The sequence below is a fragment of the Mixophyes fleayi genome, chromosome 3 (genome assembly GCF_038048845.1).
Source record: "Mixophyes fleayi isolate aMixFle1 chromosome 3, aMixFle1.hap1, whole genome shotgun sequence".
Taxonomy (NCBI): domain Eukaryota; kingdom Metazoa; phylum Chordata; class Amphibia; order Anura; family Limnodynastidae; genus Mixophyes; species Mixophyes fleayi.
The window spans coordinates 20,252,853-20,278,644 of NC_134404.1; the positions used below are offsets into that span (position 1 = coordinate 20,252,853).

Below are 25,792 nucleotides of genomic sequence, written 5' to 3' on the forward strand. Positions count from 1 at the left end.
AGAGAAACAATCACTATGTAATTCCCTCCACCTTTTGAAAACGTGTATTCAATCATATTTACCCAGTCTACTCGCGCATGCAGCGTTCACCTTTACACACAGCAGAGTAAAGTTTAGTTTCCTTCACACAAAAATGGTATTTTCCCTGGTCGCTCCCCTGATTATATTTCAGGTCTGTTTGGCTTCTGCAGCAGTTGAGGTAATTTGTCATTGGTGACATGTTTGGAGAAGTTATGACACTCTGGGCTTATCGATCTGTTTCCTTTACATTCTGTCAAATTTAAACATTTACAAATGTCTTCAAAAGATACCAGCGAGAAAGGACGACTGCGCTGTACAAACAGCTTAAATCCTCGCTGACTGAAAGCAGTGACAGGGACTTCAGCCAGCGCGCTGGAAATATGTTTTATTTGTGTTACAGCCGGGCTGAATGGTGAGAAAAGGAACACGTATACAGACGTACACGGAGGAGGTCCATGCAGATGAAAACCACGGAGTACATTCATACAGACAATGACAATACGCTATTTAAAATCAGGGGGTATATTTACTAAACAGCGGGTTTGAAAAAGTGGAGATGTTGCCTATAGCAACCAATCAGATACGTTCAATACATATGTGAAATATAAATTCACAAGAAAAAAAAACATATTGAATTAATGTCACCTGTTAATAATATAAGCATTAGTGAAAAAACAGTAAAAAAAAAAGAAAAGTTTTTTTTCTTTTAAATTCCCCATGAAATACATTAATTAGGATGTTCTTTATGTCCACTGAACATAAAATACATTTTTATAGTTGCTTCTGTTTGCAAACACATGTTATAGCATGCATACACAGCCGTCATCACTACTGATCAGGACTTAGACTAGCCCTGTAGCTGGTGCAAGAAAAACAAGTAACTTTGCGTTGCCCAGAGTTTGATTCGGACGTAGCTGCGTGCGCTGAAGTTTGGCGCGCCCCTACTGTAAATTGACTATGGCCAAACCTCCCTTCCCCACCCTGTTCACTCCCAGAAATCATAGGCTATAGTAAGTGCATACTTGCCAACTTTTCCTCGTTGGCTTCAGGGAGATCCCGGGGGAGGTGGGCGTGTGGGGGCGGGGCTTAGCTAATCGCATCATTTTGGCCCCGGCCCCTAAACGGTTGTCACAATTTTGGCCAATTACAGCAGGGCTAAGGTCATATTTGCGTCATGAAGTCCTGCCCCCTCCACTTATCTATTGCGGGGGCAAGAACTGGACGGTTGCCCTGCTCTCCCAGGAGGTCTCCCAGAAATGCGGGAGTCTCCCGGACATTCCAGGAGAGTAGGCAACTATGCGTTAAAGAAAAGCAGCTAATGAATCTCTAGAGACTGAAGTGTCTTTTACACTTCTGTCTTCATTACTGAAGTCATGTTGTCTTACCTGTCAGTCTTTGATTAAATCTTGGTCTCCATGAAAATGGCCACCTCCATAGGCATCAATACATGGACATAGGACGCAATTTCTGAACTGTGTCATCATGCCACAGATGGCGAAGCCAACCACGTCTTGTACTGGCTCAGCATCAGGGAGAATGCCAGACTCTTCAGGGAGTGAGGGAGATCACTCCTATTTCAGGGAGTCTCCCTGACATTCAGGGAGAGTTGGCAAGTATGTTGTAATTGCACCTTAATGCAACATCACTAAAAGAGCATTTTGTGTCCTGGACCAATATTCAGGATAATACAGCTTATGCCATGAGCAGAAACCAATTACCTCACTAAATAGGTTATGTTATACGTATAATCTTGGAATGTTGTTGCATGATTGGAGACCAAGTTGTTTATTTATCCAATGTGAAATTAGTAATCATTGCCGGTATTTATATAACATATTATATATTATTATAGTTAGCATTGTGACTGGACCATTTGCAGCTCTGACTTCATTATGTAGATCTTCTCATTGTGTTTTCCTTGTAATCCAGGGCGTGGCCGACATGTACCTGATTGTTTGTGTCCACTTCTATGGTAATAGTGTTGTGTTTGTTTTGCAGTTCGTACATGGCATAATATTGCTGTATTATAAAACTGCACTTGTTCCATTGTCAAATTATTGTAAACCATTAATGCATTTTTTTAATATACTTTTATACTATTATTGTTAGAATTTACAATTTGTAGGAGGTTCATGTTTTTATGTTTTAATATGCTAAATAAGGTTATTTAACATAAAAATATATGAAACATGAGTAAGTAGGACAGCACCGTATTAGGTCATTCTTGAGCAAAAATATCATATAAAAGTAACATTTCTTTTATAAGTAAAACACTATTTTATTGCCATTCTATACGCCACCTTCCAATAGACAGCTTTGATAATATAACTCGCTTTGTTTTCTTCTAACGCCATCGTGATCAGTCCATTACATCGATTCTGCGCAGGGCCATCTTAACAACATTATGGGCCCCCGGGCAAAGCAGTGCACCGGGGCCCCTAGATATAGATATAGATGTATACAGATACAGATATAGATATAGATATATAGAGATAGAGATAGATAGATGTTCTTGCTCAGTGACCCTTGTAGGTTTTTTTTGCAGGTTTTTTTCTTTTGCAGGATTATTTATTCTCATTAAGAGCCGTGCCTATGGGGCCCCCTTGCCTGTGGGGCCCCCGGGCAGCTGCCCATCGTGCCCAATGGAAAAGATGGCCCTGATTATGCGTCAGTAATTACTGAAGCAATGTGCTCTGAACTGTGAGTAGCAGCGACCATGAGCTATAGGAGACGCAGCGAATCAAAGTAATGCAGAATTCAGGCGCCGGTCGTACCAATCTAAGAGCCGGCGGGATTTCTTAGGGGGCCGGGGAAGATGGGCATCCATTGGCGGCAGGACAAATGAAAAGTTAGGCACCAGCATACTTTCAGTAGGCGGCATCAGGGAGAGGGGCGGGACCAATGGGTGGCAGGTGGCGGGGCATCTCGAATCCCCATGAGAAAAATTATGTTTTGTCGCGGGTGGCGGGGCCAAAATGACGCGATTCTCTGTGAATCGCGTCATTTAGACAACTAAATTTCGGGATGCAGGAGAAATGCCAGCTCTCGCGGGAGTCCAGGAGACTGACCCAAATTTCGGGAGTCTCCCGGACTTTCCGGGAGAGTTGGCAAAGATGGGCACCAGCAGTCATTTTAACCCAAAATAGCCCACTATGTGACGGGCCCAGGGGCCAGATGGCCCCCTGCCCCCCAGCCCATGGTGGCCCCTGTGAATAGTTTGCAGAGTACTTCATCTTACCATAGGGAACTCATAGACACACTGTGCACAGGAGATAAGAGGAGGAGATCTGTGGATCCCGTGTCTGCACATCACACAGTGGATTACTGCCCATAGCCGCATGCAGGTGTCTAATCCAGGAACATGTACAGAGACGTCACTAAGTCACAGGAATGTATTCAGCCCCAAACACGGACAGAAGAGATCACTTCCCTGCTGTAGTAATATTATGTATTACACAATCCATAGAATGCTGGGTACGTAATAGGAACAAGGCTGTAGGGCAGTGGCGGGCAACCGAATACACTTTGGGGGTGGCAGGAGGCAGGTGGCGGTCCTCTAACTTTCAACAGGGCCACACATTACCCTTAATCTCAGTAATAAGGTGTGATATTTAACTCCCCCCAGTGGGCGGGGCCGGAATGACGCGATTCACCGCTAATTGCGTCATGTTGGCTTCACTAGGAAGTGGGAAGGATGCGGGAGAATTGCCTGCTCTCCTAAGAGTCTGGGAGACCTACCCGGAATTGTGGAGTTTCCCGGACATTCCGGGAGAGTGCCAAGTATGACCTCAGTTCTACAACACATGAATAATATCACAGCAGCTCAATCAGTCATCGATGTCAGTAAGGGTCATTTGCAAACTGCAAAACAGCTTAATCCGCTCTGCTTATCGTCTAACGCCACTGCACCTAATTGTCTGTTAAACGCACCTCAAGGAGCGCGCTGACTCCTCCCCCATCATAGGAGGACGCAGCTACATTTGCCGGTTTGGTGGATACAACGGACAATGCACTGGGTGCAATCAGTAAAAAGGACACATTACAGTACAACCTACCTCCACTTTAGGACCGTTCCTATCACTGATTTAACTTTTTCCATTGTTCATCCTAAAATACTGTTCAGTTTGTCCTCATGTGCGTCTAATAATTATGATAGTGATGTTTACCTGTAAAAACTGGTGCATTTGCATGATGGCAGGGATGTAACATCATGAAACAGTATTTGCACTGTGATTGTATAAATTATGTAGTAACATGTGATGTAGGATGGACTCACAGATATATGGCATTGTACAGTGAGCAACTTTTGAATGTCTATGTATAAACATTCTGAAGAACAGCCAGGTAAAATAAAAATACATTTATACAACTCCCAGTTTGACCGTCGCCAACTTGGCCTCACAGTGAGGGAAAAAAGTCCTCCCTGATCCAAAAATGGGCAATCTGACAAAATCCCTAAATCAGTCAACCCCATCTAGTCCTCTAGTATTTGCAGCAACAGATGCCATTTCCTGTAGCAGTGTCATCAAATCCATTTTTGAATTCTGTTAGTGAATTTTCCTCTACCGCTTTACATAGTAAGGAATCCCACAGCTTAACCACCCTTACAGTAAAGAATCCTTTCCTATGCTCGTTGTGAAACCATCATTCTTATATTTACAACTGTTGACCCGTGCCATCTGTGTGGCCCTTGGGTGTTGAAAATATTCTAAATAAATCTTTGTAGTGAACTTAGATATATTTATACATATTAATTAGGTTATCTCTAAGGCACCTTTTTCCACTTTAATATGTGTGCATCCTGACATAGTAATAGTGGCAGCTCTGGAGCCCAGCTCCTGGGTCTTACATTGGTGCCCCCTTCTTGCTGTATTGGAAGCACCAGCATTGTCTGTTTAGCAGTTGCGGTATAACCACCTATGGACAAGGTAGGTGAGATGTGGTGATCGCAGATGATGTTACAAAAGCATTGTCGGACCCTTATGGTAAGCAACAGTGGCGTTATAGAGAGCTAGGGGAAGGGGTGAGGGCATTATACCCTACACCACATCCAAACAGCAGCATATAGAATTCAGTGCTATCTGTATGAAATATTCCAGGGAATTGGATGGTTACACGATTTGATGCTGGCCACAAACGCTGCAGTGTGACAGCTCACATTGGCAAACTGGGCTGGCATAGAGACACGTGTGGCCATAAAATGATGGCATTGCCAAACAATGACCTGTTCAAAGTTGATTGGCTCATTTATAAGGCAGGGCCAAAAAATAAATCAGCAGATAACATACACTACGAGGGTTAGTTACTAACATTGCTCAAAGGTGCAAACCTACCTAAACCACAACTAGCAGCTTTGGAGCTCTTTAGATTGGGATAGACTGCGAAAGGGGGCACGGCCACATCACCTTGGGGGCGTCACCATGCAGCGATGGGATCGTGGCCACACCTTGGGGCCGGGCCTAGTATCCCTGAAGCGTTAGGTTATCTATTCGCCCCCCCCCCCTCCTCTCGTACACTGTGGCGTTACAGTAGCAGGTGCGCGCAGCATCTGTTCTCCACTACTCTGCCATACAGAGCAACCATTAACAGGACATACCTCCCAACTGTCCAATCTGCGGGACAAATACGTCCGCGATGAGGGCTGTCCCGCCGAAGCTGGTGCAGTTGGGAGGTATTCTAAAAATTGCATTTGAACCCCTTACATTGCAACATGTTTAGGTGCAAATTTACACCAGTTGGATTAGTATGTCTAAATGAAGTCCTTTATATTTTCCCTGCGTTCCCATGGGATTACCTCTGGTTTTCTCCAATCCAAAGAACAATGAGCGCTATAAAAATAATAATGATAATAATAAAAATACTATACACTCTGACAAACACCAGAAAGCAGTGCAACACAGAATAATATACAGGATGGATGCTTATACAAATTTAGGGGCAATAAACACCACAAAGCAGTGCAATACAAAATAATGTACAGGATGGATGCTCATACAAATTTAGGGGCCAATAGACACTTTTTGGAGCCAGCGGATCAATTAATCAATATAGATAGACAGATAGATAGATAATTAGGATGAATGATGGGTAACTATAAACAAATGTAATCCACCAGGAACATCAATGTACAGGAGCACACAGGGTCCATCCACTCAGGACCGGATTTAACTTTTATCACCCTGTCCATTGCATGAAAGCCCAAACTTTCCCATGTTCTACATGTATAAAAGAAATAAATGTATTCTACCACTAATTAACTAAACTATTAGCTTTATGCTGCTGTTCACACATATTGCAGGAAAACATAGTGGTAAAATGAAGAGAACGGAGGTACCATACTGCCCATCATCCTATATATAGTATATCAGGGGGGTGTATTATAGAGATATACTGAGCAGGTTTTATAGCCCTGCTGCTGGTGGACAACACCTTCCAGGATGCAGGTCCATTCATACAGCAATATACATGATAATAACAGTACTACACCAGGCTTAGTGGCTTCCCATCTGTCTGTGGAACTACAAGTCCCAGCATGCCCTGTCCCTCTGATAGGGCTTCTGTCTGGCATAAACTGCTGCGACTTGTAGTTCCACCCCAGCTGGGGAGCAGGGTGAGAGCAGGCTCCCTGTCACATATAACCATCCAGCAGACACGATACAGATATGATGACGTCAGTGATCGCAGTGATACATTGTTACTATATTAGAGGGTCAGTTACCTGGTGGAACCCGGATGAGCAGGAGAATCGAACGCAGGTGATTGTCTCGTCGTTATGGAAACTAGACCAAGATTCCACTGCCAATCAACGGGGGGGCGGTGCCGACACGCCCCTGTCCCCTCCTCTCGCTGACTGTCGGCGTTGTCATGACGACCAGGCTTCCTGGCAGTGACGGGGAATGCTTGGTAGCTCTGTCCCAGTCGGTAAGGGGTTAAAGCAGAGGGCGTGGCCTGGCGTCAGCTGTGAATGGGAGTGGGCCGGACCCCGGCTGCTAGTCCTGCGGTGGGGGCGTGGTCTGCGGCAGCTCCTGCTGTGAGCGACAGGAGGGCGGGGCGCTGGGAGGGGGCGTGGCCAGAGTGTGCCCCCAGCAGTGAGTGCAGAGCTGAGTGTGAGACACCTCTCTCCGGGGCTGTGTGTGTGAGCCGGGCAGGAGGGTGAGTACGGGGTCCCCTGTGACATGTATGGTGCATGTGTGTGCTGTGTGCATGGGCTGTATTATCATGTGTGTGTTATATTATACCAGAGATAGTGTGTATGTACTACAGTGCGATGTGTGATCGTTGTGGTGTATTATACTGCATGCACTGACTGTTTTTACTGTGTGTGTGTATATATATATATATATATATATATATATATATTTTATACTGCATGCACCATCTGCATTTACTGTGTATGTTATATTATTACCAGAGATAGTGTGTATGTACTACAGTGCGATGTGTGATTGTTGTGGTGAATTATACTGCGTGCACTGACTGTATGTGTGTATATATATATATATATATATATATATATATATATATATATATATATATATATATATATAAAAACACTGCATGCACTGACTGCATTAACTGTGTATATATATCTCATTATACTGCATGCACCAGCTGCATTCACTGTGCATATATATATATATCATTATATTGCATGCACCAGCTGCATTTACTGAATGTATGTATCTCATTATATTGCATACACTAAGTGCATTTACTATATATATATATATATATATATATATATTATACTGCATGCAGTAGCTGCATTTATTGTGTGTATGTATGTATGTATGTATGTGTGTGTGTATATATATATATATATATATATATATATATATATATATATATATATATATATATAAAAGTGTATTGTTGTGTTAGCATCAGTATGGCTACATGTGGAGTACGTCAGTGCATTAATCATTATTAGGATTGCTGCATAAAGATATAGATAATGCATTGTATATTATGATTACAGTTATACTACATTATAGTTTTAATGTTGCTAGTGTGCTGGGAGAATGTATAATACATAGTAAGGCATTCCTGTCATATCTCTATATCATGTCTCTTTAGTAAACAGTTTCTAATGTTCCATGACTTATAGTATTATGACTGTATGGGAAGGGGCCTACAACACATACAAGTCTTATGATATCTAGACTGGCTTATTAGTAATTGATACTAATGTATGTGCTGTGTTTGTGATACTGCAGAGTAATCCTCCTAGAATTAGATAATACAGCAACATATAATATGACTATTAACGTTGTTGTCCACGGCACAATATGATCATGGGCCTACTGCATTGTTTTCAGTCCTGTCATTGTGTTGTGTGTATTGTGTTTGAGTATGTGTGTACATACACCAGGCTGTGATTATTGTGCTAATGTAATCATCCCTGTATCTGTATGCAGGCTGTGCATTGTTGTGATGACGTTATTACAGGAAAGAGAGGTCTGTTTTGTGTAAGGTCTGTGTGTATAATATATATATATATATTATATATATATATATATATATATAAAAATATATTATTCTACGACAATATCTGTTGCTTTATTTGTGTGTGATCGGTAACCAGATTTGCAGCACCGTGTGTGTTGCTCTTCTGTTTATATTGCATCCTCCTTTGTACACCGTATAGTCCCTGTTAACCATCAGCGGCCGAGCATCCACTCTGGGGCCGAGGCCGGATGAATAATGCATAGGGTCCTCTGTTACTGGGGCCTGGCAGTGTATGGGTTAATATCCGCGCTCTATTATTAATACCCAATGGATAATCCTGGATCATTAGCATATTAAGGCCGGGTGTCAGGTTGTCAGGTATTATCCTAAGCCTTTTATTTATCACCATTATTGTCCGGTGATGTTATTATATCCATCTGTGAGTGATTGTTAAAAAAAATATAAAACAAAATCCAGGCGAAGATCTGCGTTCTTTGTACGTTCCTCTTGTAGGACTGGATTACAGTCTGTTGCGTGACAGATCTTGTGTTGTCATACAGTGACTGCGCTATCGGGTCATTCTTGATACTTTCCTTTTGGGTGTAGTGTATGTTCTCTCCATGTTTGCGTGGGTTTCCTCCGGGTGCTTCGGTTTCCTCCCACACTCCAAAAACATACTGGTAGGTTAAATGGCTTTTAGCACAACGGACCCTAGTCTGTCTGTGGTTGGGCGTTTAGATTGTAAACTCTAAGATTATAGTAGATTCGGCTGCTGCGGTTGGTTGGCAGAAGGCTCGGCCCTTCGGCTCTATAACCGTACCCGTCTTTCTGCCGCTTTGGCACGTAGCCGGTACGTTGCTTTGGGAAGCCCCATTCGCACATAGTCAAGGTCACGCTGTAATACTAGACCTCTGGAATTGTAGCCCGCAGCCTCCAGGACTCATACAGACGTATACATTTCCCTCACATAGTTACATACTCTTGGTATGTCATTAGCTGTGTGTTTGCACTGCAGTACTACAGATGTGCATGACACATGCTTTGTCACAGGCGTGATTCATACGTACACCTCACCTGGCTTCAGCTTTTGAAAATTCAATTATTTTCTATGTCTTTATGCACATTAATATCTGTCTAGAATATTAACCCGGCTAAGTGTTTTTGCTGAGGGATAAGTAAGATATATTATATGGGGATCCAATATGCTGGGGTATTGGGTTTGATTCCGGCCAGCGTGGAGTTTGTATGTTCTCTCCGTGTCTGCGTCGGTTTCCTACCACAGTCTAAAGACATACTGGTAGGATAAGTGTCTGGCCATGGAACTGGCCTTGGCGTGTGCGTTTGTGTAGCTGCGGTAGGGAAATTACATTAAGTCCATTGGCGCAAGGGGTGAATCTGAATTATTACATGGTCTGTGTAGCTCTGTGTAATAAGTCAGTTCTATATAAAGATATAATAATAATAGGTACTTATGACATCATTCTTTTTTCTATCACTTTGTATTTACACCCAATTCTCACTGATTTCCAATATGAAAACCGCTCTTACTTTTACAGCGGTATTTAAGTGTCGCAGTTTAGGTCCAACATAAGTTACGTTACTGACCTACAAAGTGCACGATCAGGAATTCAGGATTTTTGAAGGGGAAATTTATGTGAGCATTACTTACAATATCTGCTTTATTCTACTTAACTGCATTAGAAACTTTTTTTTTTTTTTAAACTTTATATATTGAATGGTTTATTATGCGATTGATGGCGTAACATGCTTTAAACTTTACTTGTTCCCAAACAAAAATTGCCACCAATATTCCATTTGAGGGACGTTACAGATGCTAAATCCCCAAAAGTCCATTATGCTCGATAAATGATCCTATCAAAATCTATTGATCATTATGTGGTCCCAGTTGTCAAGCGCTACAGAATCTGATGGCACTATATAAATAAATGATGAAGATGGCCGCTACTGGTCTGTGTTCGCAGTTCTCCTCCTACCGCGCTAGCGGATTTCAGTGACGCCAGAAGAGAAGTTAGCTAAGCGCTGAATGGGCGGATCTCGCCCAAGTCGGTCACAGACTAGCCAAATTAGACAGCGATCATGTCTCTGGTATTCCCCCAAGCGGTGGAATAGCAGGTTAATTGATGAGCTTTGTATTATTATTATTTTTTTAGAATATTTTAGAAAATGAGTACAACGTTCTGGTTGCTATGGGTTACAATACCTTCCTACATTGTCACCCTGGAACCGTTTTCATAAATATCCCTTTTGATAATAGTAAAAATAAGCAGCATGTCCACCAGCCCACCAATCGCATGGCTGAAATCCATTCTTTGTAAATAGCATTTTGCTTGTAAATCCTCATTTGTCAGCCTGCTGCCCGAAATCTGAGGCTCGTCCCGTCGTATAATCACGGTTTCCCTCGCTGTATTCCTAGGCTTCTGTTGTTAGCTGTAATGCAGATATACCACTTCTTATTTAAACAGACAGGAAAGCCCCAGGGCTCTGGTTAGGCAGAGAGAAGATGAGTCAATACTATCAGGCTTCCATGTCAGCGTGCCATGAAGACCCCTTTATAATCCGACGTGAAACACGTACCGTGACCTGAATACAACCTCCGTTTTCATATTTCGACTAATTACGTTTTTGTTTGTCGGTTACACTCCGTCCTGGATGTATCTAACATGGTCCTGTGTATTACCCCGTGTGTCTGACAGTCTCTTATAGTCACATTTACTGTACAATCGCTCCATCCTGTTACCACTGGCTTATGTGCTTAATCTGGCATTAAACATAATTGCAGATCCTGCTTCGCTGTTTTGCTGCCAGAGATTTTTTTTTTTTGTTGTTGTGGTGGTGACTGTTTCTTTGCCAGAAATATATACTTTTATAATACTGGCTTATTTGTTCATAATTTTAAGTATCCAGGAGAAATTGGCAAATGTTATTCTGCTCAGTTAACTCCCACATTGCGTTAATTATATGAGCGTGTAAATATAATATAATGTGTGTGTGTGTGTGTGTATATATATATATATATATATATATATATATATATATATATATATATATATATAAATTATTCTTATGTGCTCATTTTTACGAAATGCCCTTTCATATTGCATCGACGCAGCGGCTCTGAGCCTTTCAATTAGACATGTTGTGTCAGATATCTCTGCTACAGGGCGCCACAATATATATATTCGTCCTGCTAAATATAAGGACTATTATTGGTGAGGGAAGTTATTTAATTGGAGTTGCATTAAACCCTGGTTTAGTTGATGGAGATCTAATAATTGCTTGTCTGCTTATAAGTTTAATGTTTTCTAACCCAGTCTCCCCCATTGCTGTAGTTACTGTTTGGTGTCCTTGCATATTTTAAAACACAAACTGGTTTTGACTTGTCACATATATATATATATATTTATTTTTTCTTTAGGTAATGAAGATTTTAGATCTTTTCCGCTCCGTATAAAAATGGAGACGATCATCTGGGAGTGTGGCTAGCAGCCAGAAAAACCGGAATCCGGTAGGCGTGAAGATGACCCACGTCGTAACACACGATTGAGTCGGAAGTAACGGCAAAAAATTCCTGATTATTATTTTTTTCAGTCCGCTGGGAATGTGTCAGAAATCCCCCCCCGATGACCAATGCAGACTGAAAGCAGCGTTCCAGCGAGAGCCGTCCGGCCGCAGGACTCCGGGGGCTAGAATCTGAGGAGCGCAGCGGCTTTGTCTGGCGGTAACATGGCCGCCGTCGTGTTTTCGTGCTCCGTGTGGGTGCTTATTGCGCTCGCCGAGCACACCGTGGGGCACAGTCTATTTACGTGTGAGCCCGTTACTCTAAGAATGTGCCAAGACCTTCCCTACAATACCACCTTCATGCCCAATCTCCTGAACCACTACGACCAGGAAACCGCGGCCTTGGCGATGGAGGTGAGAGCTTCTTGTATTGCTTAATATTTTTGTGTGTGTGTATATATATATTATTTTTTCCTCTTTTTTTAATGCATTGTAAATGATTCTTTTGCTTCCATTATATATAGCAGATTGCTTAGTAAGTAACGTGTCCGTTGAGACACCAGGATGGACGGAGAGACGTATCTTGCATTGTATGAGACGGCCTGTGACAGCTATGAATCCTGGTTTACGCTCCTCCTCCCCTCCTGTGTATTAGAGGGTTAAAGGAACCCGTCCGGTAACATTCCCCACTTTAAAGGCTGCTGACTGACAGGCAGTCGGAGACCCCCGTTGTCTTTCTTTTGAAGTTGGATCGTTCATTTAAATATATGTTGGTGTTTGTGGAAATTGCATTATTTCTGGTTGCAGTTTTTGTTCCAAAGCACCATTACTGCTTATCTTGTGGACTGGGCGGTGATATTCAGACTTGTTTTGTAGATAAAATTTATTTTTTGTTTTTTTCTGTACAAATGTATTGGTTAAAAGTTTACTAATGCGGAATAAGCCTCGTTTTGCTAATATGAATGTTTATGGATTGTCTGAATTGTTCATTTTAATTCTAGCTACAACCTAAAACAAAATAAAGATTCGGGTGGGGATTCATTGTTTAAAATACTATCTACGCCTTCTGGAGAATTGAGCGGTTATCAAGTGGACAATCGCCATAACGCAGTTTTTTGGGGGTTGGAGCAATGTTCATGGGAATGAATTTCGGCCTGCAGTATGGTTGGTCCGCTGTGAGTAGACGAGAGCCAGGCATGTTTACATATGAGTAAATTATTTCCCCTTATTGGACCTAAAGTAGGACTGCATGGGGGTGATTCAATCCAGTGCAAGTTATCTCGCACTACATTTGTACACGGCGAATGCCAGTTGGGGCCAGCAAAAATGAGTATAATCAAGTGCAATTCCCAGGCGCGATGAGCATGGCGGGATTGAATATTTCCATCTGCGTTTGGTGTATGTAAATGCATCTCGCACAGAACTGAAGCCCCCCTATGCCACGAGGGCCGGACAAGTGGGTAGCACGGTGGCCTAGTGGTTAGCACTTCTGCCTCACAGCGCTGGGGTCATGAGTTTGATTCCCGACCATGGCCTTATCTGTGTGGAGTTTGTATGTTCTCCCCGTGTTTGCGTGGGTTTCCTCCAGGTGCTCTGGTTTCCTCCCCACACTCCAAAAACATATAGTAGGTTAATTGGCTGCTATCAAATTGACCCTAGTGTGTGTGTGTGTGTGTGTTGGGGAATTTAGACTGTAAGCTCCAATGGGGCAGGGACTGATGTGAGTGAGTTCTCTGTACAGCGTTGCGAAATTAGTGGCGCTATATAAATAAATGATGATGATGACAAGTGCCACTTTTTTCCCCTGTTTCATCGTCATTAGTAACCATAAAGTACTTTTAGGTAGTGCGGTAGTATTATGTTTTATTACCACACTCATGATTAATTAGGAATATCCAAATTCCTGGTTTGTCCAATTTGCACGTCGTGGCGCCCAGGCTTGGCGTGCGGTACACGGTGAGGAATTCATTTAGCCGCGAAGTGTCTCGAAAAAACCCCCTCAAAAACTACGCTCATTATTCCTCGCGCCCCATAGAGGTGCGAGGAGAAAAGAGTGGAGTTTTCTAGCGTAATATTGGATAAAATGCTCAGCCGCGATGTCCCCTCCCACAAAGTTTCGTATAACGAGAAAAAAGGAAAACGTTTTATTTGTTTGTAGAAAAATGTTTCGGCTCCTGGTTGAGTGGTTTATAGATCTGTTCATGTTTTGCCAGACACAGGAAATGTCTGTGCACGTGCGTGGACCATCTGTTTGTATCACACCCAGCTGTCGGACATCCGTTATATTGGAAGCGGACACCATTATAGAATACATAGCTCAATGGCTGATGGAAACTCACTTGGATATGACTCTTGTTACAATCTAGGATGCTGTACATGGGGAAAATAAATTTTTATTTGTAAATAAGATTTATTTGATGTATTATTAAAAGGTTGATGGAGACCTGTGGACATTATTGTCTGTCTTGATATAACCGGGGCGCTTTGTAACCGTCTTGTTATAAACAATATTGGTAAAGCGCCTGGAGTAATTTGACAATATGACTACTAACGTTATTAAACACAGTCCAGCCTCTCGTGCTACTGGTACACATACACATTTGTCTTGCGTTTGTTATAGTCCGGTAAAACACAAATAAATGCATATAAACCGCGCTGTGTTTTAGATGCATTTATAGTTTACGTTCAGTCTGCGTTTTTTTTGTTTTTTTAAGATGCGCGTGTCAAAAACAGGAAGTTATGTTGTTCAAGGCAAGAAAATTCGAACAACTTCCTAACTGAGTCTCGTTGTGTTTACAGCGCGTTCTCATTGAGGCGAATGTAAGTTTTCAACCACACAGGTGCGTGAGACGCCGGAAAGTAGTATAAAAAGAGTACAGCAGCGCAAGTTAAGTCAAAGGCAGAATTTGAACGCTGCCAACAGGGGCAAACGCAGGATTTGTAGAGGGGGGTTTCCACACCACGCCGCCAGTGGGCGTGGCTATAATTTTAGACAGTGCTTGGCTGTTCTCCAACTCTTCCTATCCCCATAATATACATGGCCAATGCTGCGTGCACTACTGTTAGGTGCACGCAGCTCTCCCTGTACGAGCAGAGCTGTGTGAAGTGGGGGCAGGGTCCATCCACCTCAATTATACAGTGTCCCAGGCTTGGAGGAGGGTTTCCAGGCACTAGGAAACCCACATCGGTTTGCCTATGGGTACCGGAGCCTTATTCTGGTATATTAGCAGCTGGTGCTTTAGGAACAATTGCTAAGTGCAAAGGATTAAGACACCTGTCATCAGATGGGTATTACTATTCATGGATGGCTTACTCTGTGTTCTCTATAGGAGCTGATGGGAGGAAATCGGAGCACTGTGCACCTGCGATTGTCTGAATGTATAGCTGGGTGTGGTGGGCAGACTAAGGTCCAGGCAGTCAATGGGAGGTGGGTCCGACAGGAAGAATGGATTCTAAGCTACGGACTTATATCCTAAGCATTAACCAGGTGTAATATTGATAGGTATGTCCAGTCGCTCCGCAACATCAAACATTGGGGTATGGGGGGTTCCGGGTCACCGGATCTCTCTCCCACCTGAGACCTGACTCGTGACCCGGATGGAGGTGATGACACAGGCCGGGGTCCGTTTACTAATCCCATGATTCCGCGCCGCTGCGGACTGACGTGGGATCGTTGTGGAATTGTGCCATTAATCTGACAAGGGCGGCTTGTGCGGGAATAAAGAGATCGCTTATGGGGAAATGTGTGGGTTTTGTGAGGTTGTACTTTTAAGTAATATAATAATATTGGGGGAGGCTCTGATCATATATACAATGTTTCCTGCGGGATAGAATAAGCGGAACAAACACTGATTAATGCTGATTAGCTCTAGTTAGATTCCTCTGAGATGACACTGACCAACCTGATGATGTAAGTGAGAAAATCACACGATTTACTGTGTGTTACCCTGAAGCAGCTGCTATGAGGACATTGATTTATGGCCTGACCCCCTCGGGCTGTTTTATATATACAACACAATGCACAATCCTGCGGTACAGTCCTTCGAAAGAAAATAGCACACCGTTCTCAAAAAAGACATAAGATAATAGTTTAACCTTAGCCTTAGTCAAGTTCGTTACTTGTCTTCTTAAAACTGGGTTTCTACGCCTCCAAACCTTGTTTTCCCTTTTGTTTTGACATAAGGGGATTTAGCATACTGTTGTGTACAGAAGGGTAAGCAGTAATTTGTAGCGTGACCGCGCTGAACATAATTAATTGCTCTTTTTTTGTTCCTCCTTTGTGCCGTGTGAAGGAGTTTTCTGCAATTCCAGTAAATACAAAACCAAGGAGTCGTTCATCACGTTCTTTCCCAGTTACCTCATCTTGGCAAATGTTTGTTCTCTTCAGTGAATTTGGATGTAATGTTTTCAGATATTAGCCAATACGCGGTTTACTACACATCCTATGGCCTATTCATGAATAAACCTGTGATGTTGTACCTGCTCTGTTACGCTCCGGTGTAACCGACAGACAGCGCCCTATGCATTTGAAATGCAAAACAAAATATACCCTGTCCCTTTAGGCTGCTTGCTGGCTGTCACTGAACCATTTCCATGTTTGTTTAACATGGTTTTTTTTCTTCATTCATCGGCTCACTTTAGCTATAATTGATCGTTCTGCGCCTCTATGACAATAGAGGCGCATAAAGTGCCATTTTAAGGGCCAATCCGATATTCTGTAAGTGTAGGTGATAGGTGCTTCTTAAATGTTTCTTTTGGTGCACTGTAATATCTCATTTTATGGATTTTTCTTTGGATCTAACCAGTTAACAGGGATTTAGTTTGAGTCCCATCGGCGTTCCTTGTTAGGCTGTTTAATAAATTGCTTTGCTAAAGTTGACACCTCACAAGCCTCAGACACTGTTTAATAGGTGACTAAAGAGCCCGTGATCTCTGAACCATGGGATTTCGCTTTAAAACTGCAGCCGCAAAGTAAATAAAGGATCCTGCAGTTTATTAATGTAGGTTGGGGATGTTCAAAGTTTCTGCAGTGGAGTCAGGTTATAAATGGATGTTTCCTCTTTATTAACCACTGATGTTCATAATGATTGAACAGGGTGATTCTATAATCCGTGATGCCAGTATTGGGCAGCTACTTGGTTAGCCCCTGGTGTCTTCTGTATATATTTATTTTTGGTGAGAATCCTTATTATCCATACTTACCAACTCTCCCTGAAATAGGGGTGATCTCCCTCACTCCCTGAAGAGTCTGGCATTCTCCCTGATGCTGAGCCAGTACAAGACGTGGTTGGCTTCACCATCTGTGGCATGATGACACAGTTCAGAAATTGTGTCCTATGTCCATGTATTGATGCCTATGGAGGTGGCCATTTTCATGGAGACCAAGAGTTAATCAAAGACTGACAGGTAAAACAACATGACTTTATTAATGGAGACAGAAATGTAAAAGATGCTTCAGTCTCTAGAGATTCATTAGCTGCTTTTCTTTAACGCATAGTTGCCTACTCTCCCAGAATGTCAGGGAGACTCCCTGAAATAGGGGTGATCTCCCTCACTCCCTGAAGAGTCTGGCATTCTCCCTGATGCTGAGCCAGTACAAGACGTGGTTGGCTTCGCCATCTGTGGCATGATGACACAGTTCAGAAATTGTGTCCTATGTCCATGTATTGATGCCTATGGAGGTGGCCATTTTCATGGAGACCAAGAGTTAATCAAAGACTGACAGGTAAGACAACATGACTTTAGTAATGGAGACAGAAATGTAAAAGATGCTTCAGTCTCTAGAGATTCATTAGCTGCTTTTCTTTAACGCATAGCTGCCTACTCTCCCGGAATGTCCGGGAGACTCCTGCATTTCTGGGAGACCTCCCGGGAGAGCAGGGCAACCGCCCGGTTCTCGCCCTCTGCAATAGATAAGTGATGGGGGGTGGGGCTTAATAATGCAAATATTGTCATCTTAGCCCAGCCCCCTGCTGTAATTGGCCAAAATTGAGACAATCGTTTAGGGGGCGGGGCCAAAAAGTATGTAATTTGTCAAGCCCCACCCCCACATGCCCACCTCCCCCTGGATCTCCCAGATGCCAATGAGGTAAAGTTGGCAAGTATGTTATTATCTTGTGCAGATAACAATCAAATGGGCAATCGTTTCTGGGGTGTGACATGTAAATAAGAATCGTGGGCAAGATTCTCTTCCTGCAAAATGTTTGACACTGTGGTTCCCTAGTTGTTTAGGATAAGCAGCGTGTGATCCTTAATTCCTACACTTTCAATCACCTAATAGTCTACCGCTAGCGCACACACACTCGGTTTCTGACTGAACCACACTTGATGGTCACTTATCCTTATTAAACGGCTCAGAACTTTCCTCTCTTACTGCTTCATAGCGCCGGATAAGCTGATCCACCGTACGTTTCTATAGGGCCCTGGGGCTGAGTACATCCTTAAAATTCTATATGTAAAAGGAAAAGTCAAAGATGTGGCTAATGTCAACATTATCCTATTAGTCTTAAATGACTTAAGCATCCTTGGATGGGTTTGGGGTATGGTGATATTACAGAAGCCCAAAGTCAGACAAACAGAAAAAAGCTCCACCCAAAGTCCCGCTTTTCACCTTGGATCACAGTCACTCAAAAATCGTTTATTTTATTGGACCTTATCTAGGATTCCCCGACACGTTCGATATCCTTGTAATGCCGCCACATTTATGAGTTCGGGATATAAATTGTCGTGTGGTAGTTGTCGTTTGTACGCAAAACACTGCTTTGCGTGGCGTTTGCAAATCCCGTAATGTATTACTATTTAAGCTGACAAAATGGCTGCCTCCGCGTGCGTGCGTGTGTGACAGGTCCACCTTAAACACGTGCAAGGTATTTAGTAAACATTTAAGCACCTGAGTAGGAGTTGGGTTGATGAATAAAGCCACTGAGCAATAAAAAGATGTACACATTTAATTGCAATAGATATTAAAGGGGGAGATTCAATTTGGCGCAAGGTTTCTCCGTAACGAAGACTCGTCGCGCCAATGTTGTGGCAGGAATCTCTGCGGTTTTTTGTTTTGTTTTGTTTTCCCGCACTCTGTGGAGGTGCGCGGGAGACTGAGCGGAAATTCCTAGCGTAATGGCCATTGGTGAGCGCTGCCGGAGAGCGCCATAATCACCGGCAAATTAATCCTCACCCCTAAGGATTTAAATTTCTCCTAGAAATATTCATCGATCAGGAAAGAGGGTGATATATCTGTTCCTAATCTCTTCATGTAGCAGTGGGATGAATGGGATCGGGCTATGTTGGCCCCCCTCCCCGTCTTTAGGAGAGAGTGGTATAAATCCGTGCGTTTTCCTCCTGGTGAAAGGGCTGCTTGTGAGGGGATCAGTGAGAGCCTTTTGTGGTCTGCCCCCCCCAGGATGGATGGAGCTTACTGCCCTGCTGGGCTTAGACAGAGGTCTCTGTGTCATTGTGCGGAGCTTTCAATGAGGTGGGAAAATGGGCTTTGTGCCCCCTCCCCGCCATTCACTGATTCAATAAGTCACTTCATTGTCCCCATCTGATCAATACTTCCAGTAACATCCCTACAGCTGAACCGATATCCAGCAGAGAGAGGGCGGACGTAACCCCTGAGGTGCCTCACTCGCTGCACAACTAAGTGTCGGCTACCTGGAAGTTTCATCTATATGTGAATTAACACCCCTGCCACCAATCCTATTATTCTTTTAACGGAAATCTATAATCAATATTAAATTTTTAATATGTCGCGTAAAATCGAACTTTGCTATTTTATTTCATTTTTTTGGGAAAAAAAAAAGTATAGTTTGGGCTTTAAGTAGTTTGTCGGTCGGATGATCAACCAATTCAGTATTTCTATTGGAATTTAATACTCGTTTTAAGTTATACAACACAGAAGATAAGAACATAGACGGCCGTGTTTGTAACCAGATCAAGCCCACGAAATGGCTTCCTCCGCTGTGCCTCAGTCGCTGGTTCCTAGTGACCTAGTCTAATGAACATTGGCCTACAAAATGGCTTCCTCCGCTGTGCCTCAGTCGCTGGTTCCTGGTGACCTAGTCTAATGAATATCCACCCACAAAATGACTTCCTCCGCTGTGCCTCAGTCGCTGGTTCCTAGTGACCTAGTCTAATGAACATTGGCCTACAAAATGGCTTCCTCCGCTGTGCCTCAGTCGCTGGTTCCTGGTGACCTAGTCTAATGAATATCCACCCACAAAATGACTTCCTCCGCTGTGCCTCAGTCGCTGGTTCCTAGTGACCTAGTCTAATGAATATCCACCCACAAAATGGCTTCCTCCGCTGTGCCACAGTCGCTGGTTCCTAGTGACTTAGTCTAATGAATATCGGCCCACAAAATGGCTTCCTCCGCTGTGCCTCAGTCGCTGGTTCCTAGTGACCTAGTCTAATGAATATCGGCCCACAAAATGGCTTCCTCCGCTGAGCCACAGTCGCTGGTTCCTAGTGACTTAGTCTAATGAATATCCACCCACAAAATGGCTTCCTCCGCTGAGCCTGAAAATAAGGGACTGTTGGCAGCAGGGTCTGGCTGGGCAGGGGGTTTATTTGCCCCCCTGGGCCGGTCCCATTTTGGGGCTAACTTAGCTGGGTCTCTGGGCTATCTGCATTTTTTTTCTTTCTTTAAAATGCTCCTAATAGGCTTCTGAGCGGAGTCTCGCCCTGTGGGATACAATGTACCATCCAGCCCCTGGTTGGCGGTGGTATTTGTAACGATGGCTCCGTCTTACTGAACAGAGGTCACGGAGTTTATATCACTCCCGTCTTTGTACACTGAAGTACCAGCAATTAGTGTAAGGAATAGGTGTAGTTACTGCACCTGCTTTGTAGAACGTCGTTTCATGTTAACAAACCCGTAATTATCACAGATCTTTTCCGGAGAACAAAACTAATCTCCAGGGTCAGTCCTGTACCTCACAGACGTACACGTGGGATTATTGCTTTGCTATAACCACTGGGCACCGCTTTAAAACTGCAAAAAAATGAAAATAAATTTAGCAGAGCAGATACACTCTAACCCTAGAGGTGCACAACCTGTGGGCATCCCAAGTAGGGTCCCATAAATCTGTTGTTGGGGTCCCCTGGTTGTCCAATATAGATGCTTTGTATTCTGTTGGGCACCTCCTTATTTTGAGGTCCCAAAACAGTGGCACATTGGCTGACCCTCCAACACGACCGGCTCCACCATAGTTGTCAACATTTGAATGTCATTTCCAAGGACAGTTTATTGCTGGGATAACGTAGCACGTCGCTCCGTTGGGGTACTACAAGCACCAGCATGACGTGTTTGCTGAACATAGTTTTTGGTTTGCATTTAAAATGCTCATTTTACATAAATATTAACCTAAAAAAGTCCGTAGTGCAGGAACAGATAGTGCCGTACTGTACTGTGCAGTCATTTCTTTTAAAAGTCAATAAGTTATAACTGAGCACAGATAATTACAATAGAAAATGAAGTTTGCAGTCCAGGATCAGAGCATGTACTGGGTGGAAGAGACTTCGTTGGAGGGTCTGCATTTTGGGGGTCCCAGAACAATAACACACTGATACTTGGGGACCCTGGCAATTTTATTAAGTTTCTGCCAAGGCTCTGTTCTGCTGAGACTTGTGGTTCCACAGCACACAGAAAGCCGCAGAATATTTACCTATGTCATGTCGGTTATGCTGGGACTTGTAGTTTCATTTGTGTAACCCGAACATATATCAATAATGCAAATAGGAGCCCATAACGCCCATTTTTTTTGCCCTACGATAAATAGACCACTAAGTCTGTCTCTGGAAAGTAGGGACAGTTGGCAACTATGAAAAAGCAGCCGGTTTGGGATTCTGAGTATTGCATTAGATCAGTGTTGGCTAACCTGTGACACTCCAGGTGTTGTGAAACTACAAGTCCCAGCATGCCTTGTCAATGTATAGCAGCTTATTGCTGGAAGGGTATGCTGGGACTTGTAGTTTCACAACACCTGGAGTGTCACAGGTTAGCCAACACTGCATTAGATAGTCCTCTTACCCCATTTTCTTTTCTTACGTCTTCTTAAATTCCTATTGGATGTAATGTAACTTTAAAGTTTTCTTCTTTACTTATTTGACTTGTATCTCCATCTACGGGGATGAGAGGTGCTGATGGATCGAGAACCCCAAGCCTGCAAGCATAAAGCAGCCTAAATAGTGGTATTACTGATGATACTCTTCCTACCACCCCAATTAGTATAATTACTAAGCACCTTGTGTACAGAATCACCTGCTGTGTGTTACGTCGTCGTCCTGAGTGTGTTGGTTATTACACGTGTGCCTCAGGCACTGATAAGATCGTGATCTGGTGACTGATACCCGGGCAGACTGCTCCCGGCCCCGAGAGCCGTCCCAGACATCAGAGGTCCGACCGTCTCTGAGGTAGAAACCACCCAAACCTGCTCTACGTCTGGAAACCTCAACCCCAGTCTGGCTCCTCAGTAGGAAGCATTTTAAATATCTCCCAATAACTCTCATTTAAGGATCGTGAGATTAGAGCTGCATTGTAACCCCTCTCTTACACACCAGACAGACAAATTGGCCGCATGGTCACTTTAGCCTCTTTTTTTGTTGTGTAGGAGGCTTTGGAACAAACCAGGATGATGGACAGTTACACACTGCCATATAATTCTTTATGTCTAACCCGCTTCCTCGTTGACACGCTGGATGTTGCAGACGTCCTTCGTTTGTAAATCCGATCGATTTACAGACAGATGATCTTTTTATTGCAGCCAAAACTGATATTTTTGGGCTACACGCTCAGCGTTTCCCACTCTGTATGTCTCTACACTGGCTGCCTGTTTTCTACAGAATCCAATATAAAATACTCTTACTAACCTACAAGGCCATCAACAAAGCTGCACCAACATACATCTCCTCTCTTGTCTCAAAATATCTACCAACTCTGCAACTCCGTTCTGCACAATATCTGCGTTTCTCATCCACCCTCATTACATCCTCCCATTCCCGGTTACAGGACTTTTTTCGGGCTGCACCCACTCTATGGAATTCTTTCCCTCGCACAATAAGACTCTCCTCTGGTCTACAAACTTTCAAGTGTTCTCTGAAAACCTACCTATTCAGACAAGCTTATAATATTCCTCAACCACCCTCTTAACCTCACTACATTACCCTATTACCACCCATTACACAATTCACACAAGACAACAACCCTCTGACTAACATTGTTGTGTGACGGGATCATTAAGCTTATGAGTCACTTTTACCTTTGCAGACTGGCTGGGCCAAAATGCAAAATGTAGACTTAACCTCATGTGTCAAACTCCCACTGTCCCATAGATTGTAAGCTTGCGAGCAGGGGCCCTCTCACCTCTTTGTCTGTTTTACCCAGTTTGTTTATTTACTGTGTTTGTCCCCAATTGTAAAGCGCTACAGAATATGTTGGCGCTATATAAATAAATGCTGACGATGTTGATGATCAACTTGGCCGAGTAATAAGTAGCCGATGTATCTTGGGGCTCAAGGCCGTGCCGTATGGGTGGCCATTAGGGAAAGGACTGCGTAGGTCAATTCCTGCAATGTTGTTCGGGAAACATCTATTCCAAATATTAATAAAATGTCAGTCATTTAAAGTCCTGTTATTTGTGGACGCTGCCTCCGACCAATCCAGTATCACCGTTTTGGGAGGGTGGGGGGAAGGAGGGGGTGTTTAAATTTTGGTCCCAAAGAAATTAATTTTGGTTTTGCGAACCATTAAATGGAGCTGAGAGGCGAGACAGGAACACAATTTAGATCATATAGAGGAGCAGTTTTAGGCCAGGTGTGGTGGAACTACAATTCCCAGCATCCTCTGCGGGAATTGTGAAGCTTTAACCCTATAGCGACTTCAGCTACGTCAGCTCCAATGTCAACATTTTGTTATTAAGAAATTATTATTTGTGCGTTCACTAGATTATTTTTTTTTAAGCCTATCTGAAAGAAAAAAATAACATACTGCTTAAAAATGCTTCTCAGAACCTGTTCCCCTCTGCCCTGACCTCTTACCTCTCCGCAAAGTAAGACATTTACAACAATCCTTTTGTCTAAGAATGATCTATGTGTCAACATGGCGGATAGCGCAATCATTTTTCACGCTGCGGGTTTAAAAAGAAGAATCTTATTTGGGGAATATGTGCTCAGAAAAACTACTGTGAACCTTCTGAAGATTTATTTATTTTAACACATCACTTAAGTACTTTTTTTTCATACGCTGTGTGTAATGTTTTTTTAAAGCAACACACTGAGCAAATATTAACCTTTTCACCAGGTTGGGAACTGGCAAATCAGGCGTTCAGCGTCACCCTCTGTGCGTGACTGAATAACATATTTTATTTGCATTAGAGACAGCGTTCCGTGCTTGCAGTTATTTATGTTGTGACATTCCGGTTAATAAGCAAATATTTGTATCTGTAACTACAGAATAATACTCGTGTAGTTTCAGGTGCAGTTACTGAGGACCTGAGGGGTAAGTGGAGAGTTAGATATTACAGTGTATTTTTATAAACAAAGGGGATGTATTAATATAACGATTTACCCCACACAAAGTAATACAATTATACTGTAACGTTAAACCTGGGAACACCCTGTGCTGAGGATTTAAGAACATCCGTGCACTGCAGTGTTAAAGAAATTTGACGCAAGTATTGGTAAATCGTCCAAAAATCTATATAATTAGGTGCAAAATATACATTTATACACCAGCATTGATAAACAGCCAAAACGTATATACTCTGTTCCCGGTTTTTAACAGAGCGCTCAAACCTCCCAACGGAATAGTGTGTTATGTACTTAATGAGCGCTCCCATAGAACTCCGTGATATTGTACCGAGTGTTCCAAATCGGTTTGGAGCGAGCTTTGTCGGAAAGGGCCCTTTGTTAAAATATTGCATAATTTTTCCTGTTTTATCTTTTAATATAAACATTGAGGACCAATCACACACCTACGTTTTACACATCTAAAATACTTTTTGGATTTTTGGATTCACAATGGATGTAACTATCAGTGAAAGGCATTGGGGGTGCGTGATTCACAAAAATAGTCCATTCATGTGTTCAGTGTTTCCTCTCCAGGGGGGGTGAGGAGGGGGAAGGGTTCGTAACCTCCCATTGGAACATCACAATTAGTGAAAGGGTTAACGAACTTATGTGTCCATTTTGCAATCTTGCCAATTATGGTGTGGTGTGTGTGTGTGTGTGTGTGTGTTTATATAGATAGATAGATAGATAGATAGATAGATAGATATATAGATAGATAGATAGATAGATAGATAGATAGATAGATAGATAGATAGATAGATAGATAGATAGATAGATAGATATATATATATATATATATATATATATATATATATATATATATATATATATATATATATATATAATTATTCATCAACATTTATTTATATAGCGCCAACATATTCCGTAGCGCTTTATTATATTATAAAATTATATATTATATAATTTTGTAATTTTATTTGGTGTCTGATTTCTTGTGTACATTTTTATTTCTTTTTTTTAGCTTTTATTTTTTTATTTTTTTTGTGATTTGTTTTTTTGTGTCATTAGTTCACCGCTGTTTCTTTTCACTGATTTTATATATTACTGTGATTTTAGTGGTTGTTGTGTTTTTTGTTTTTTTTTTTTATTCTAAAACTTCCACAGTCCCAGCATCTGACTGAGACACCACAGCTCGGTGTTACTCCTGAACGAGATCCCATTGTGCACAAAATCTTTTCACAAACAAAATGGTTTCCATGGCTGCGGAGCCTTTTGTAGC

The 25,792-nt window shown here is 42.6% G+C and overlaps 2 protein-coding genes across 7 annotated transcripts in view; one reads left to right on the forward strand and one right to left on the reverse strand.

Moving 5' to 3' along the window:
• Positions 1-6,842, reverse strand: part of FBXO16 (F-box protein 16) — a 33,565-nt gene extending 26,723 nt beyond the window's left edge. For 2 of the 5 annotated variants that reach the window (XM_075201187.1, XM_075201184.1), the window contains exon 1: positions 6,740-6,842. The gene's annotated coding sequence lies outside the window, so the exon portion shown is untranslated. Of the gene's footprint in view, positions 1-62; positions 254-5,815; positions 5,837-6,739 lie in introns of those variants that run through there. The other 3 variants (XM_075201188.1, XM_075201186.1, XM_075201185.1) reach the window with 2 other exon arrangements.
• A 232-nt stretch (positions 6,843-7,074) lies between these two features.
• Positions 7,075-25,792, forward strand: part of FZD3 (frizzled class receptor 3) — a 46,067-nt gene continuing 27,349 nt past the window's right edge. For both annotated transcript variants that reach the window (XM_075201179.1, XM_075201180.1), the window contains exons 1-2: positions 7,075-7,173; positions 11,906-12,402. In XM_075201179.1, the coding sequence (XP_075057280.1) occupies positions 12,214-12,402 (189 nt within the window). In that variant the 5' untranslated portion in view covers positions 7,075-7,173; positions 11,906-12,213. The remainder of the gene's footprint in view (positions 7,174-11,905; positions 12,403-25,792) is intronic.